The sequence below is a fragment of the Schistocerca americana genome, chromosome 2 (genome assembly GCF_021461395.2).
Source record: "Schistocerca americana isolate TAMUIC-IGC-003095 chromosome 2, iqSchAmer2.1, whole genome shotgun sequence".
Classification (NCBI taxonomy): domain Eukaryota; kingdom Metazoa; phylum Arthropoda; class Insecta; order Orthoptera; family Acrididae; genus Schistocerca; species Schistocerca americana.
Window position 1 is genome coordinate 199,723,769 of NC_060120.1, and position 18,777 is coordinate 199,742,545.

The window sequence follows — 18,777 nt, forward strand, 5'->3', positions numbered from 1 at the left end:
AGAGACCTTACTAAGATATGGTTCCTGAAGAGAGGTATCAGTCTGGATTATTGACTTATCTGGCTGTGTAACATTAATCAACATGACATAGTCATGTTGGTACTGCAAACATCTAAAAGAATGGGGAAATAACAGCTGTTGTATTTCCCAAAAACATGCAGCTCTACTGTAGTGCTTAATGATGATCACATCATCTTGATCAAAATATTCTGGAAGCAAATAGTCCCTCATTCTGATGTCCATGTAAGTACTACTTGGGAGCATGTTGTCATCAGGAAACACAAGACCAATATGCTGTGGGTAGGAGTGTGGAAAGCTAGATACCTTAATTGGATAGGAGATGGTTACAAAATTTAAAAAGCAAAATGAATATGTAGAAGTTAGATATAGAAAGAATTAGTGAAAGTGTGGTGATAGGGAGAACAGGACTTCTAGTGAGGTGAGTACAGGTTTATTAATACAAAATAAAATAGGGATAAGGTAGGAGTAGGTCTAAGAATGAATAAGAACATAGAAATGAAGGTAAATTACATAGTTACATAATTCTCATAAATGCAATCAGCAAAAGGCAACATGTATAATTCTCCCCCTCCCTTCCCCCTCCCCCCTCCCCCTCCACCCCATGGGATTATCCAGGTAGCATTGGTAACATTTATCTGTATGATCCAAGAGGATTAATGAGACATGGCATGGTAGGGGTACCTGCATTTGCTACAGTTATACTGCTCAGTTACATAACTTTATTGTTCACAGAGTAATTTCCCAATTTCTAATGACAAAGGAATAATTAGATTAGCTGAAAATAATTTATTTCAAAGCTTATACAGAATTTTCTGTCTCTACAGTACACATGACATTGAGATTTCTGGTGAGCAAATAACTCATTTTGTTAATATTATATGCTCAATTAATAATGAAAATTAAACAGGTTTTATATGCAGTGAGTATGTAAACAAACCCAACTTGATACTATGTGTCAGTCAGAATTGGAGAGCGAGAATTGTATTGAATATATGTTGCCACTATCAAGTCCTGTATAGTGTAATAGAAGTGATGGCCTATGCTGAATATACATTATTAATTTTTTATTTCTCTCTATTCCTCTCGTTGTCCACTACTCCCCCCCCCCCCCCCACCCTCTGCCCACCACTCCACTGCCCGCTGCCCAACCTGCAACACTTCACTGTCCACCATCCCCACCATACTATGCCTCCCCCTTCCCACCCCAGCCTCCTGCTTTCCCCCACCCAGTCGCCACTCCCATCATGCACTGGTGCTGCTGCTTGCAGTGTGATTTCAGTTGCCTGAGACTGCAGTTGTGTGTGTGTGTGGGGGGGGGGGGGGGGGGGGGGGGGTGCGCGCGCACTATATGGTGAGTAGCAACTTTCCATCTCATAATATTGTTACATTCCATCCTAGATTTTCCATTATTTCATCATTAATTACCATAGTCAAACTGATCATCATGTTATTATGAGTGTCAAAAAATCTTGAAGGCACCAACCTAATTAATGCAGTTTTGTGTCAATCAGTTCAAACTTCTCATTAAAACAAATTACAGCAAGGAGTCAAACACCAGGAAGCAGCAGTGCTACCACTGAGGCCAAGGACTCTTCCTTTGTAATGAGTGCTGGTTGTTTTTGGAATCAAAGCCATAAATGCTACTTCTATCACCAGTGAAAATCTTTAAAAGAATGTTTGGATGTACTTAAAGCACTTATTTATGTTCCTTGTAAACTTCCACACATTGTTTTTGCTTGCCTTGAAGCAGTTGTAGCACAAAATTTGCATAATGCTTCTTGTGTTCAATTCTTCTGACACAATACAGATTACTTTCACATTTACCATAGCCTATTCTCAAGAAGTTGCAGACACCTGTCAGTGATCCTGGGGAATTAGGTCACTCACTTTCTGAACATTTTCTGGTGTTAATGCCAGTAGACAGCCAACTCAAAAAGTCATTATCAGCAGTCAACGGTTGCCTGTTTTTGAAATGCTTGTACCAGCCTGACCTGACCTAAAACTATCTTACCAAAAACTTTCTGCAGTGTTTCCCTTAAGTTTCAAATACTGCTCTTTGAAATCCTGCAATGGATGCATGCTCACCAACAACCAACAACAATTTCTGCACAAAATACAAATTTCAATACTTCTTGGATACCATTTCAAACAACTTGGTTTCATGAAATGCATCCTGGGCAGTTTACTAACCTTATTCGTAAGCTTTTTCTAGTACCTTTGTTGTAGTTCATGTGCAAATTAGAGATTTACATTTTTGGATCATCGCACTTGTGACTCTAACCAAGCTCCTTCTTGGAAAACTTAAGATCTTTAAATACTGGTGAGCTGCTTCTTATCAGTTAGTCAGACCAGTAATAATAGAAAATTGCAGGGCATAACATTTCCACCAAATAGAAAAAGGGGAAAAATAATTAGAGAGGGAGTAAGAGTTACAATTGCTGCAAGCACATCTGTTGAAGCAAAAACGTGTAATTTGATTTCAACAAAACATACCCTTCATAACAAAGAAGTTTTCATGTGGGTAACTGCTGCTTAGCAGTTTGAAAAAAAAATGTGATACACTCTTGATTCATCAGTCTTCTGATTGGTTTGATGCTGTCCATTACAAATTCCTTTCCTGTGCCAACCTTTTCATCTTGGAGCAGCACTTGCGACCTACCTCCTCAATTATTTGCTGGATGTATCCACATCTCTGTCTTCCTCTAGAGTTTTTACACTGTGCAGCTCCCTCTAGTACCATAGAAGCTATTCTGTGATGTCATTATGAGTCATAAAACTTGGAAAGGTCAGAAGTACTGTAAAGATTATTTAATTTTTACACAACACTGTTATCATTAAATGGAGAAATTCATGCCTGATGCCAGGAGGAGTAAAAAATACGCTTCAAGTCACTGAAGTAACAAATTATTTTATTTTCAATGTCATTTAGAACTGCTGAGAACCATAAACTAATTACTCATATCTACCTTACACTTTAATTTTTCATCCAATGAATGAAATTGAAAAAATAATTGATCTACACTGTTTTCTATGTATAAACATTTGACTGTGCAGTTACTTTTCTTCATATTTTGTGTTCTTAGTACAAAGAAGCTGCTACACTATGAAGCTGGGCATCAGTATTTACACAGCTTACATTTTCTGCCTGTCACAACCATTTCACAACCACTACAGTTAATTTGGATGAAATGTAGGATTCACATGAGTTGTTGTTGCCTTTACATAAAGTGGGTTGTCATCCTGCAAAAAAAGAGAAAAAACATCTGAATCACCATGAGGGCAAAAACAGTTATTGCTTTTATTTAGTGTTCCTACACTACAATAAAAATATTGTCAGGAAAAAATTGATATATCAGTTACTATGCAAATAATAACATGAACACTATTGAATACCCAATTTTCTGACATATGATACATCTCACATTGTATAAAAAGCTGGGAAAAATAATATGAAGGTCCAACATAAGAATAGTGCAGTTTCACAATGAACTTCAATAAACAGTATGAAAATGTTACATGACTTTCCAGATTCTTAATCTACATGAGTACACAAATAATATTTGAATTTGGTACCTGTAAGCAAATGGAACTGTGCACACTATAGCACACTGTTAACTGACTCATGTGGAAGACCTGCTTTGTTGTGATCCATGATTTTTTTTTTTAGTCCTACAAATTGATTCTACAATTTTATTTTTGGTACACATTTTTCATCCTTTATTTACAGACACAAACTGACTACCAGTACTTTGTTTGTGTCTAAGTAAAATCACACTTCAGATAAAATTGCTTTGAAAACCTAGATTATTTTCACATTGATGTATCAAAACTTGTGTTTGTTTTGTGATACATTATATATTTTTGGTCCTTGAATGCCACAAAGCAATGTATTTCATATTATGGCATCAGTAGTGCTTGGCACTTATGAGCGATGTACGTAATATATTTCATGGTAAATCAGTGTCTGCAAGTTACAATTGCTGCAGAATATATGATAAGTATGTGAAAATAATTGATCTGGCAACCAACTGTAGGGTGTATTACTTTAGATAAAATGGTTATCTTTAAAGTTACTCTGATTAGTCAAATTACCTGTTTTTGCTTATTAATGAGTATGTTGCTTGAAATAAAAACTAATTCTGCACACTTTAACTTTGTGTGCTGTATTTTACGTGAGGTACAAGACTCACTTATATAATTAGTGACCATGACAATGAAGAAACAAGTAGAATGGGTTAAGAGTTTATTTTATAGACAGGTGCCACAACAATGGGAGAAACTCACAAGCCATCAATGATAAGATTCAACAAATTCATAGTGGGATGTGTTTTGGAATTCTCCCTTTCTGAATGCAAAAACAGTGCACAGTCCCACATCAATTCAGTGAACACAAACAATGTCAACTACACACTGCTATGTATTTTATCTTGCAGCTGCGCCAGGAGGTGATGTTAAGCCAGTTTTGAAAATGTTGACTGTGTTGATGAATTCTTCAGCATTGCAACCACACTCAGGAGAAATGAACTGCGTGTCCATTGGCTCTAGTGGTTTTTTCATGCCATATTTGCAGTTACAAGTCTAACCAACTGCAATTTTAGTTCACATAGATGGAAAATCTTTTCATGCACCATGTTACACTTCAAAGTGCAAGATGTTGACACTTCAAAGTGCAAGATGTTGACACATCTGAAGAAAAGGATAGAGTTCAGAACTTCATGTGAGATGCAGTGTGGGTTAATGATATCACACTGGCAAAACATTTCACCACAATTTTGTCCAATGCCACTGTGGATATGTCACATGATGGAAAGGGTGTCACACCCCCTCTTATGCACAGTTCACTCCTTGTTTTGATGCTTCTGTGATGGATGTCAGAACTGCGATGCCCAACATTGAAATCACACAGTTTTCTTATGGGTGGCTAAGGAAAACATTTCATACACACTGGCCCTCAGAACGGATAGGAAAAGACCTTAGGAGGTGGCATAAAGGGTGTGAATGTAACCTCCCCTTCCCTTTGGTCTTTGATTTTCACACGCTTTTCAGTCGAAACTGACAGTCTGCATGCAGAATGTAAGGGGTATCGAAAAGGTTGCCTGTTCTCAAGCAGTGATACAACAGCAGAGCACAGTCAGCTGAATAGGTGTCAAAATCTCTGTACAGTTACATTTTAAAGTGCTTAATAATGTCATGTTGGTGGCACTGAGGGTGTTATTCCACTGGTGGGGTATTAGAGAGGCCCTTTGCATTTTATTCATGCATGTGTCAATGTTGCATCCTTCCCCCTCCCACTGTGATTACACCACATGAGCGCACAGAACAGGAGGGCTGAAAAAGCATAAAAATCCTTTGCTGCTTTGAATCACATTTGTTCTTTTTTTTCTTTTTTAATAATACCAGAGCAAAAATTGCAGTTTCACTACACTCCAAAGGGGTTAGATCACATTCAATTGCATTGCAGCCTCACAATGTCCTTAGAGAAGGCTGAATTATACAGGAAGGTGTAAACAGCATTAAACTTTGTCAAGGGTCTCATCCTGTTGCTCACTGCACTGTGAATTGAGTTTTGACAACAAAAATGTGAGAATCAATGCCCCAAAGCAAGGGTGGCTTCATCAACATCCTTTATGCTGTCTTCTGATGCCTTCTTGTGTGGCAGTGTTTCTGAAGTGTTATTCAGCTGACCATACGAAATTCAACACTGAGCATTGTGGTTCTCACTTCCATTGCGCAGGCATCAAAAGAGGGGGTGATGTGTGAGTAAGAGGGGGTGTGATGACTTCCACATTGTGTGACACATCCACAACAGTGCTGGGTAGAATTGTGGTGAAATTTGGTGGCAATTTTTTTACACCTCATGTGAACTTCTAAACTCAGGTTTCTTTATTTTTTATTTTTTTCCCCCAAGTGTCAACACTTGCTGTCTGAATTGACAGTGAGTTCAAGAGTGATGAAAAAATGGTTTTAGGCATCTTTGAGCTAAATTTCAAATTTCTGCATTAAAATGGAAGGCAGTTATAGGTTTTCAAAAAACTGATCCTTTAAATGTGTTGCACAGTGCAACTGTGGTGCCCTGTGGCATTCTGGAGATAGCAGCAATTACACTCTACAGCCTATTTAAATTTTTATTTGTGCCATTTGGTCTGAAAATGTGGCACATGCACAGCAAAATCTTGTGGATGGAGTGTTAAAGGGACTTGTGTTTTCCTTTACATACCCTAACGACGTCATAGTGTTCTCACTAACCACGCAGCTACGTAAATGAGATGCGCAGACAGTGCATCAATGGATGCATAAGTACAGCGCAATATTTAAATGATTCTAAATGCATCATCAGCAAAGCAGAAGTGCCCTTCCTAGATATGTAGTTCCAGCAGATTGCAGATTTCTGTTATAGGAGAAGATAGCAGCTCTGAAAGCCCTTTTGAAGCAGACCGACTACCAGCAGCTACGATATTTCCTGAGAATGATCTTTTATTTCCACTACCTTCCAGCAACAATGGCTATACAACTGCTGCTCAATCACAGGCTGATGATCTCTTGAGTGGACTCTGAAGATGGAAACAAAACTTTCTGTAACCCTTAGCTGAGCCTAACTAGTGCAGTGTTCCTTGCTCCTCAGTCCTATCTGCACTCTGTCAATCATTGTACATACCACCCAAAATGCAATAGGAGCAGCTGTAGACCAGTTCACCAACAGATCAACCAACATTGGCATTCACTACTTTTTTCCTCCCAAAAAAGTTGCAACCAGTACAACAGCAGTGGCACAACAAGAGAGAGAGAGAACTACTTTCTGTTACTGATTTCTGACCACAGTTTGAAGCTTGTCCCAGGGTAGTTTATACTGACCACAAACCAACAGTCTCTACTTTCCCAAACAATGGTGAGAAGTGCTCCCCCATGGTAGTTCAGACATAGTTCGTCAGCCAAATTACAATTGATGTGTGCCACATAAAAAGAGCAGAAAACATCATGGTCAGTTATTTTTTGTGCATCTGAGGTTTGGTTTGGCAAACCCCATGGACAACAAAGACTGCACTGTAGAGTACAAACTATAGCATTTACAGGACAAACCCCCTGACAGGATTGTGACTCACCAATGTCAGACACTATGTTGACATTATGGTGTGATGTCTCTTGGCAGAAGCCAAGGACCTACATTGTACCAAGTTGCCACAAACCATCTTTCAACAGTGTTTCACAATCTGTCACATCCAGGAGAAAACTTGATCATCAAGTTATGAATCATCCTTTTTGTGTAGTCACTGATAAAAAAGATGCCCGTGTATTGGCACATTCTTGTTTTCAGTGCCAGCAATGCAAAGAGGGACAACATGTACATGTTGACATCCAGCAGTTTCAGTGCTTTCCATCAAGATTCAGCCATGTCCACATCAATCTCGTAGGCCCGCTTCTACCTGTGAATGCTTACAGATTTTGTTTCATAGGGGTGGGCAGATGTACTCATTGGGCAGAAGCTACACCTGGCACAGACATATCTGCCCAGACAACAGCAAGACCTCCGTAAACACCTGGATAGCACGATTCGGTCGCCCCCTCCATGTCACTAGAGATCAGGCTGGCAACTGGAATCTGCCACATACTGGAACACTGTTAGCAGAAATTGTGCAGGGAGAGCTGTTACGCATTCTGGTAGCCTATCTAACAACTGCACTGGTACCATCTGCAGTGGAACTGCCACAGTTAATGCAACACCTCCAAGACTACATAGCCAAGATCCAACTCCCACCTGCTTTGCACCATGGCAAACTCCCTACTGTTGTTCACAAAGCTTTGAACAATTCTTGCTCCACACAGGGCTCATCAAATTGCTCCTCTAAGCATTGTACACTAGTCACTTTCCAGAGTTGTGATGAGGAGACAACACCACAGAGATGACACAAAACTGCAAAACCATAAAGGTTTGCAATGAGTGAGTTAAGCCAGCATTAGTCCTATATTCACCCCCACAAGGCACCATGCTGATGCCACGGAAGCCTCACCACACTCAGACACTTGTGCAGACTTCACATGCAGCTATCCCCCCATCCCCCTCCATCAGTCAGCAGTTGTACCATTGCAGCTTCAAGCTGCACAGATGCTCGGCCCACAGTGAGCACAACAGCTGGATGGCAAATAAAATTCATTTCCTTACATTCCAAGTGCTTCGCGTTATGGGAGAGTGTAGAGGGAGGGGGGAGAACAATCAATCAATCAACTGACTGTGGTATATGTCATGCTTGGTAACCTGTATGTGTCTTGCTTGAAATAAAAAGTAATTCTGCACACTCCAATTCTGTGTACTTTATTCTGTGTAGAGTATGAGGCTTATCCACAAGAATCTTTCTTAGCAGCCCCTAGTGAAAAACATGCTTCATAGTGCCCCACACTTTCTGTGTGTTTCTGTTTGTGTGTGTGTGTGTGTGTGTGTGTGTGTGAGAGAGAGAGAGACAGAGAGAGAGAGAGAGAGAGAGAGGTACACTGACATTATTGTGTTCATCTTTGGTCTTCTAGAGTAGAAGGTGTCATGAAAACAGCTAAGTGCAAACTCTGTGCATTTTGTGAGCTTATTTACTTATAGTTACATATATAAGTTGATTTCTGGTGTTTCCTTTGTATCTGAGTAAAATCACAGGTGTCAGATGAATTTGTTTCAATTCCAGGATAAAAAGAATCACAAAAAAAAGTTGGAAAAAATAGATTGCTACTTCCCATAAAGAGGACATGTCAAGTTGCAGACATGCATGATTAAAAGACACTTACATGCAGCTTTCAGCTACAGCCTTTGTCAGTAAAACACACACACACACACACACACACACACACACACACACAAGCAAGAAAGCATACCTGGTGCACCCATGACCGCCAACTCTAGCATCTCAGCCTGGAATGCAACATCATGTGGGATGCAAGCAGCAATCTATAGGGGGTGGGGACAGTGAAAGCAAAGGGGAAGGGGAAGGGGAAGGGGAAGGAGAAGGGGAAGGGGAAGGGGAAGGGGAAGGGGAAGGGGAAGGGGAAGGGGAAGGGGAAGAGATAGTAACGTACACGTGGGGAGAGAGACGAACACTGTCTGGTGGAGTATGCAGGGACTAGACTCCAAAAGACACAGTGTCAGGAGGTTGTGGGGCAGGGTTGGAGACAAGAATGTGGAGGAAATGATAGGACAAAGGGGTGGAAACTGTTGGGTGAGGGTGAGGGACAATATATTACCATAGGTTACCATAGGTTTTGTTCCTTTTCTCCCCACCTTCCTGCCCCACAACCTTCTGACACTGCACCTGTTGGAGTACAGTACCTGCACACTCCACCAGGCAGTGTTTGTCTCTCTCCCCACCCGTACACTACTATCCCATCCCCATCTCCTTCCCCACCCCCTCCAGATTGCTGCTTGCATCCCACATGATGTTGCATTCCGGTGTGAGATGCTGCAGTTGGCAGTCGTGAATGTTATGTGTGTGTCTCTCTTACTGACGAAGGCTGTGGCTGAAAGCTACATGTAAGTGTCTTTTCATTGTGCCTGTCTGCAACTTGGCATGTCTCCTTTACAGTAAGTAGCAATCTATCTTTTCCTACATTGTTGATATTTCTACCTGGAGTTTCCATTGCTTTAAATTCACATAAAATTTAGACATGCTTCAATATTAAGTGTACTGGAAGTCATAGATGACTCATTATAAATTGCATATTTCTCCACACTGAGTGGCACAAAAAATGTATTCTGTGCTTTAGTATTTTGTATTTTGTATTTTGTATTTTATACAATATTAGCAGTAGTATGAAAAAAATATCATCGACCCCCAATTTCAGTGCATATCTTATATACTTTTGTAAATTATTGCAAGTTACAAGTTATTTGCAAAACACATTTTGTAGTAAATTGGCATTTGTGTTTTATGTTAGTGTAGCAGATAATATAAGCAACATATTTTTCATATTTAGTTTTTCCCTTTCTGCTGGAATGTACATTGCCTGCATTCATCATAAAATAATGCTATTTTCAATTGTTAGTGACCATAGCATCACAAACATCCACTCTCTAGAGATGTTATATTTTGAACTCATACTTACACGACTGAATTTAGCTTGTGCTCTTTCTTTTTCAAATTTTGAATACTCTCGTTCATCATGTATAGAGGTTACTATTTTCCATATGATAAGAGTCAGCAGTCCAATGAACACTATGCTTCCAATAACACCAAGAATGACACCTAAAAATAAATAACATTTAGTCACCTCATATATAGTTTCTAGTTGAACACCACATGTTGTCATTATATCACCCATTTACATCTGCCAAAGAGAGAGAAAAGTTTTAAAGAAAATTCAGTAAAGTATAATTTACCACAATAACTGTATTCATTTTGTAAGTAATTCTTATTTCAGTACAATAACTAAATATATATAAGATCCCAGGATTAATTATAAGTCTTTCTTGCAGTAACTGAACTAAAGCACAAAACAAATTAAATTACATTTGTTTTTCTATTGATTATATCAAATCCAACTTCTCTCAATCAAACACAAGTAGAAAGACAATCTTAGCAGTTCTGTTCTATTTTAAACCTGCATCCAGGTGTAGCTTAAAACACATTTTACAGTTTTAATCATGCTCACTGAAGAAGAAATCCATGGTTTCATATAGTCTTGAAATACACACTTCAAAGGATACAAGTTACATTTGAGTACGTCACTGTGGGTTATGTGAGACATGACAGGCAGAACAAGTGAAAAAAGAACACAGACTGACTTTGTATGACTTTCTTATTTTGTTCTTGGTACATCATTTTCCCATAGTTCTTGATTTCTTGGTTTTGTGAGCTGAACAAATTGAATACACCAAAAGCCAGTCATTCTGTCAGTTTATGTGTGCATCTCCTGCAAGCAAGTGCACATTTTCTCCCTATATTCAATTAGTTGTAGTTCCATTTTAGACAGTCATATTCTTTAGAGAAACAATACTGTTTATAATGAACTACTGAGCAAGCTATATTCATGATAGTATTTATTGATTGTTCTGTTTATTTGTTTAATTTAATTATTGCTGTATGCTTGTTAATGATGAACAGGTTAAATATTCCAGAAATGCAGTGTTCCAGCAAAAACAATAACCTCCACTAAAATGTGAGCTCCTTTTTACCAACAATGTTGGTTGTGTACTGTATATTCTAGCATAGATTGAGGAAGATTTGTTGGTGTCTGTTTTGTGTCTAGTTAGGGTCACTCTCATGTTTACATGCTCCTGATGTACAGTGTTACTTTTAGAGTAGATAAATAAATACTGAATTAGAAAAATATAGAATGGAATGTAATAATTATGTACCTTCCAATTTGAAGTTGTCATAAAATTTTAAGACAATGAGTAAAAACAAGATACAAGGCTAAAAAACAGCAGACTCATCAAGCAAGAAGGTAGAAATTTAGATTATGAGGATTTAAGAAACTGAAATTGATTAAATTAGGCAACAAGTTCAGCATCTTGAAAAATTTAATTTACACAGACATTAACCATCATTATCAACATCAGCATTATCATCAAGAACAGTTTACAGCCACTGATTGGGTCTTTATTTTTGCACATATGTCTCCCCATTTCTCTCTATACTTCTGCAACTATTCTGTTCCAATTCATTCCTTTCTTTTTTCTATAGAGAAAATGAGATTTCTGATTCTGTGCCCTGAAATGGCAAAAACGCTTCCCACCATTCTCCTCACCCCTCCCACTGTGGTATTCTGTCACTAACCTAACATATGCAATATCCTATTCAATTCCTTCTCTTTACCCCTTGCCCCATCGCTCATATCCCTTCAACAGACCTACTGTGGATACAAGACTTCTCCCATACACCATCCTGCTACCAACTGCTTCATTCCTGTTGCAGGCATCTCCTACCCCATCAATGCATGTGAAAGTGACCATGGTGTCCACCAACTTAGCTGCAAACCATTGTGCTACATTCTGCATGAGTGTGACCACTAAAAAATCAGTCTGCATGAAAGGCCACTGTCAGATTGTGGCCAAGAGACAATTGGACCACCCAGTAGCTGATCATGCTGCCCAACACAATGACTGCTTCACACCCCGTGCCATCTGAATTCATCCCACCAACACCAATTTTTCCAAATTGTGCAGATGGGAACTCTCCTTACATTCCCATACCTCGTTGGCCTTAACCTTTGCTAAACCACTTCACCTGCCTATCCCCTTCCTTGTTCCCCCACAGTGCTTTTCCTTTCTCTGTTTCACTCTTATCCAGCCCTTCAAGAGTAGCTTCACATATCTGTAAAAATGAAGTACTAACAAAATGTCAGTTTGGTTTCCAGAAAGGTTTTTCAACAGAAAATGCCATATATATCCTTTCACCAATCAAATTTTGAATGATCTGAATAACCGAACACCACCCATTGGGATTTTTTGTGATCTCTCAAAGGCTTTTGATTGTGTAAATCATGAAATTCTGCTAGACAAGCTCAAGAATTGTGGCATGAATGGGACAGTGCACAAATGGTTTAATTTGTACCTAACTGGAAGAGTGCAGAAAGTTGAAATAAGCAGTTCTCATAATATGCAAAGATCAGCACATTCCTCAAACTGAGGAACTATCAAGAACGGGGTTCCACAAGGGTCAGTCTTGGGTCCTTTGTTGTTCTTAATATATATTAATGACTTGCCAATCTATATTCATGAATAGGCAAAGTTAGTTCTCTTTGCTGATGATACAAGTATAGTAATTACACCTGACAAACAAGAATTAACTGATGAAATTATCAATAGTCTTTCAGAAAATTACTAAGTGGTTCCTTGTAAATGAACTCTCACTGAATTTTGATAAGACACAGTACATACGGTTCCGTACAGTGAATGGTATGATGCCATTAATAAATATAGACCTTAATCAGAAGCATATAGCTAAGGTAGAATATTCCAAATTTTTAGGTGTGTCCATTGATGAGAGATTAAATTGGAAGAAACACATTGATGATCAGCTGAAACGTTTGAGTTCAGCTACTTATGCAATACAGGTCATTGCAAATTTTGGTGATAAACATCTTAGCAAATAGCTTACTACGCCTATTTTCACTCATTGCTTTCATATGGCATCATATTTTGGGGTAATTCATCACTGAGGGATAAAGTATTTATTGCACAAAAGTGTGTAATCAGAATAATAGCTGGAGTCTACCCGAGATCATCCTGCAGACATTTATTTAAGGATCTAGTGATATTCACAGTAGCTTCTCAGTATATATACTCTCTTATGAAATTTGTTATTAACAACCAAACCCAATTCAAAAGTAATAGCAGTGTGCATAACTACAATACTAGGAGAAAGGATGATCTTCACTATTCAAGATTAAATCTAACTTTGGCATAGAAAGGGGTGAATTATACTGCCACTAAAGTCTTTGGTCACTTACCAAATAGTATCAAAAGTCTGACAGATAACCAACAAGCATTTAAGAAGAAATTAAAAGAATTTCTGAATGACAACTCCTTCTACTCCATAGAGGAATTTTTAGATATAAATTAAGAAAAAAAAAGAAAAAAATAACAAACAAACAAAAAATTATAAAAAATAAAAAATAAAAAACAAAAAAATAAAAAAGTTGTTATATTAACTTAAGTATGTTGTTAAATTAACTTAATTATGTCATGTATTGGAAAATTTGACTCGTTCCACATCATTACGAAATATCGTATTCATGATCCATGGAACTATAGTTGAATTCTTTTATCTTGGCGGCTCGCGCATGCCCGCCCAGACGCGGGAGATTGCTGCATTGCCAGTTGCACACGACGCACGCGCCAATAGAAGCAGCGCCATAGTATAGCATAGTTCGCAAGCTTACGTTTAGGGGGGAGCACGCTGTTCATGAAGTAAAGCCACCACGGCCGCATTAACCCTTTCGCTGCTACAAAGACGTGCTCCCTGCATTCCGCGCTGTGAGCGATTTTGTCACTACATTGCTCGCCTGTGCAGACACATGGTGTTTCGACTGCTTTGACACTCTTTATCATTCGATTCCACAAAAACTATTTGGCTCAAAAATTAGATTTTTACCTATCTTCTTGACTGATACCTTCCCCCCATAAATGACTTAATCTTGTTTCGATGTTCAACGCAGTTATTACGCAGCATTAAATATAGTAAACCATTGCACGAAATTTTGAAGAGTTTGCAGAGGTAAAAGTCCATAGAGTATACTTTCCGGATGGTCGATTTTAGTTGCCACAATGTTGAGAATGAAATGTGGACAAGATACCTATATATTTCTTTTAATTTAAGTACCACATAAGTGTCGTATGTAATATTGAGAAATATTCCACCTTTCGCGACTGTAACAAAAGTTTTACTTACGCTGGGCACGTTTGGCTTTATTTTAAAGCACTTCAATCAATCAAAAGGAAGTAGACAAAATACATTAAACAAAACTGTGGACTTACAAAAACATTAGGACTTGAATATACCGTCTGTCAGTGAAGTGCTCAGAGCTACGGCAAATATAATTTTGTGTGTGGCACATACAAACAGCATTTATTTGCTAAAACATGAGCCAACACAAACGTTGAATATTGTGCTACCGCAGCACAAAACTACGAAAGGTGGCTTGGCAATGGAGGACACAAAATACATGATGCTTCAAAAGAGAGAAACGCGTCTGGTCTAAATAAGTCGCTTATTACAGTTGCAGAAGAGGGATATATTTCAATACCATTGGTAAAACTGCGACTGTGGAACAAAAACAAGAAATAGAACATGAATACCATTGTGTATGTGCCATACCTTTCACCAATGGAAGTGCTTTAAAATAAAGCCAAACGCGCCGTGTGTAAATAAAACTTTTATTACAGTCGCGAAAGAGGGAATATTTCTCAATATTACATACGACACCTATGTGGTACTTAAATTAAATGAGATATTGTTATACAGCAAATATTATATGAAATTTAGGTATCTTGTCCACATTTCATTCTCAACATTGTGGCAACTAAAATCGACCATACGGAAAGTATACGCTATGCACTTTTACCTCTGCAAACTCTTCAAAATTTCGTGCAATGGTTTACTACATTTAATGCTGCACATCAAAACAAAATTAAGTCATTTATGGGGGGAAGGTATCAGTCAAGAAGACGTGTAAAAATCAAATTTTTTGGCCAAATAGTTTTTGGAAATCGAATGATAAGTGTGTCAAAGCAGTGGGAACACGATGTGTCTGCACAGGCGAGCAGTGCAGTGATGACAAAATCGCGCACAGCGCGGAATGCGGGGAGCACGTGTCTGCAGCAGCGAAAGAGTTAATGAAGAGGCAAAGCACTAGAAATTTCATTCAAACAAATAAAATTCGTGAAGTAAGCCACTCCAATATTGTTTTTAAATAAAGAAAATATTAAGCACTGCACAAGGTTTGAACTCATAATATTTCACATAGCAGCCCAACACCTTAACCGTTCCGCTATCTCACCTCATCAGACAGTTTAATTCCATAAGGACTCTAACACCTCACGCAACTACTTATAAACACTGTTGGTATGACTATGAATTACTCACGCTTCGTCGAAGTACGATAGGAAATAAACAATTACTGCTGTTCTTCATTGCGAAAAAGCAGTTCGTGAGATTGAAACAAACACCTTTCCTTGCTATCGCCTGAATTAGGAGTCTTATTGCTTGTTTGGTTTAATTAATTAATTAATAGAATATGAAGCAATTGGTATAAAGAATGCTTTTTCCAAACTTTCTATAAAAGAAAGTCTGCTATCAAGACATTGCTTTTGTTCTATTACTTTATTTATGACTGAACGTTTCTAAAACTGAAGACACTCGTCCGTGCTCTGCACTGCAGTCGAGATGTGGCAACGTCGTTCTCTGTTCATTGGCTGACTGTGTTTTGTGACGTCAGATGCGCAGAACGAACCTAAACTCGGCCGCCAAGATATATGATGCGCACTTTAGTATTAATCTAATCTAATCTCCCCCCCACCCCTCCCCCAGCATCTTAATGTTGCACCTATCCCCTATCAGCCAGCTGTCCTGTCTCTCCAACATTCCTACATGCTCCCATTGGTAGCACTAAGCATTTCTCCACTATTCCTCCCCTTCCTCAGCTCACATTTCCTCAGCACCCCTGCTGCCCACCCCAGGAAACATCGCTAACCAACTCATCTCAGCTGCAGTCACAGTCAGGCCTTAGTTCAGGGAGGTGACAGTGTCTCTGTCTCTGTCTCTGTCTCTCTCTCTCTCTCTCTCTCTCTCTCTCTCTCTGTGTGTGTGCGTGTGTGTGTGTGTGTGTGTGTGTGTGTGTGTGTGTGTGTGTGTGTGTGTGTGTGTGTATTTGATGAAAGACTTAGTCTGAAGGCTGATAATGTGAAGCAGTCTTTTTTCAACATGTCTGTCTACCTCTCAAAGACCAGCATTAACAACATCCAACAAAGAATGAGAGTATTAATGTTAAAGATACTTGTATAACCATTAACACATTTAATAACCATTTTACTAATTCCCACTCAGCCTTGTGATGCCAAGTAATAGTTGGGTAAACAGTGTGCTGACCCCATGTAACATCCCCCCTACACTGCATCCAGATGATATCAGTGGCAATGGATGACACAGCAGCCATTTGACATCTCATGGCCCTCTGGGATTGATTTTTGTTTCATTAATTCAGGAGGCTTTGGTATGAACTCTCATCCTGATAATTACAAAACTCATTGTATATGCATGAAAGAGAAACACCTAAAATAGAGACAAACACAAACAAAATGCAAAATAAAATTTCATCGGTCATTTTAAATAGATGTAGATGTTTACATGTGCCTATTCTAGTTCTTCCATTCAATAAAAGTTTAAATAAAGCAGTCAAGCCAGTGCACACTGACAAAATTGAAAACTAGCAACCAATTAGCTTAATTTCAATCTAAGTACTATATTTTAAAAATTATTACACTGAGTTTGTCAAAGAAACCATGTTACAAGAAAAATGACATGGATTTAGAAAATGTTGCTCAACTTTATCTGCCATATGTGATCTAGCACATACAACATTAATGAAATTAGATGACAAAGAAAGGGTGACATGTTTATTCCTATTTATCAGATGGATTTAATGCACTGTCTCATGAGATGCTACTTAATAAGATGGAAACTTATGTTCTCAGATGAATAGCTAAATGTCTCCTACAACCATACTTACAAGACAGGAATCAGGTGACACATACAGAACACTGAAAAGCTAGTATTATTAAGCAGTCTAGCTACAGTGAAGTGGGCTGTGCCTCAAAAGCTTGGTTTTGGGACCTTGTTGTTAATATTATACATTAATGATCTACTCACACTGCACAGTAGAAAGATATTTAACTACAAAGATGACACAACAGCTATTAGCCTGGGACAAAATGAAAATGATCTGTTGCTGAATTGTTCTGGTGACTTAAATGGCTTGAGGTATTATTTGAAAAGTAATTTCTTAAACTTAAATTATAGCAAAACAAGTCAAATATACTTTCCACTAAATCATCAAGTGCAGTGGAATGTTGTACCTGATGACTGTACAGAAACAGAATTTGATGATGAAACAGTCTTCCTTCATACAATGTTAAACAGGGTTGGGAACATTAAATGGATCTTTTATGCCAGTTTGTGCAATGAGAATAATGTAACAATTTCTGTATTATGAGCAAATGAGAAAGAGAGAGAGAGAGAGAGAGAGAGAGAGAGAGAGAGAGAGAGCAGTGTACCCATACAACTCATATGGAACTGAAGTATGGGGGCATGCTGCATCCAATCATATTAAGAGTGCAATTAACCTACAATAAATGCAATTGGGAATGTGCAATTTCTGGTATAATGAGTCGTGTAAAGGCATATTCAAGAGTAAGAAATTATTTACATGCCCTTCACTATCCATTTCTACAACTATACAGCTAATTTTAAGATAGAAGCAATACAGCAGTTTGAGCAAAGACGTAAATATTTATAGTAGTAGGAGAGGTTGTGGTTATCACCCAGAAAGGCACAAGAGGAAAGGCACAGGCAACAGACACTATCAAACATGGACAAATTTTAACAAATTACCAAAGTATATGAGGAGTTTAAATGGAGGCTGTTCTAAGGTGGTTTCAAAGGAATGTGTTACTAATAAGTCCTCTTATTGTATTAAAGAATTTCTCTGAAGAGAGTAGATTGTCTTCTACTCCACCACATTTTTTATAAGTTATTGAGATATATTGTGTTTTTGTGATTGAACCAAGTCAGATATGCAAGGTGACCATGAAGATGGATTAAGTATTGTGACAATGGTTAAGTGAGGTGTGTATTGGTACAGACTATGAGCTAATATTTGAGAGGATCTAGTTTCAAATTCTCCTGCAGCCATTGACAGTTAGGTTCATTAATTTCATTCATCATAATCAATGTTTTTGGAATGCCTGCAACTGTGTCATTCATGGTTTAAATGATGTAACACTACACAAATTATGTATTTTTTATGCTTAGTATGACACATTCTGAGAATTCAATCTCATTGTCAAGTACAAATACTTACATAAGTATTTTGGATAGTGTTTTCATGTCTGTTGTTCTGCCTCTCTATGACTACAGTGTAAGTGAGGCCGAACAACACACATGGAAACATCACATAAAATACTTATCTAAATATTTGTATTTGACATTGAGAATAAATTGTTGAAACATGCCATATGAAGCATGAAAAAATAGACAACTGGTGCAGTGTTTATTTATTTAAATC

The 18,777-nt window shown here is 38.2% G+C and overlaps 1 protein-coding gene across 2 annotated transcripts in view; it reads right to left on the bottom strand.

Moving 5' to 3' along the window:
- Window positions 1–2,909: 2,909 nt before the first annotated feature.
- LOC124596053 (integrin beta-PS-like) overlaps window positions 2,910–18,777 on the bottom strand; it is a 254,844-nt gene continuing 238,976 nt past the window's right edge. For both annotated transcript variants that reach the window (XM_047135029.1, XM_047135028.1), the window contains exons 14-15: window positions 10,099–10,238; window positions 2,910–3,261 (exon numbers count right to left, since the gene is read on the bottom strand). In XM_047135029.1, the coding sequence (XP_046990985.1) occupies window positions 3,196–3,261; window positions 10,099–10,238 (206 nt within the window). In that variant the 3' untranslated portion in view covers window positions 2,910–3,195. The remainder of the gene's footprint in view (window positions 3,262–10,098; window positions 10,239–18,777) is intronic.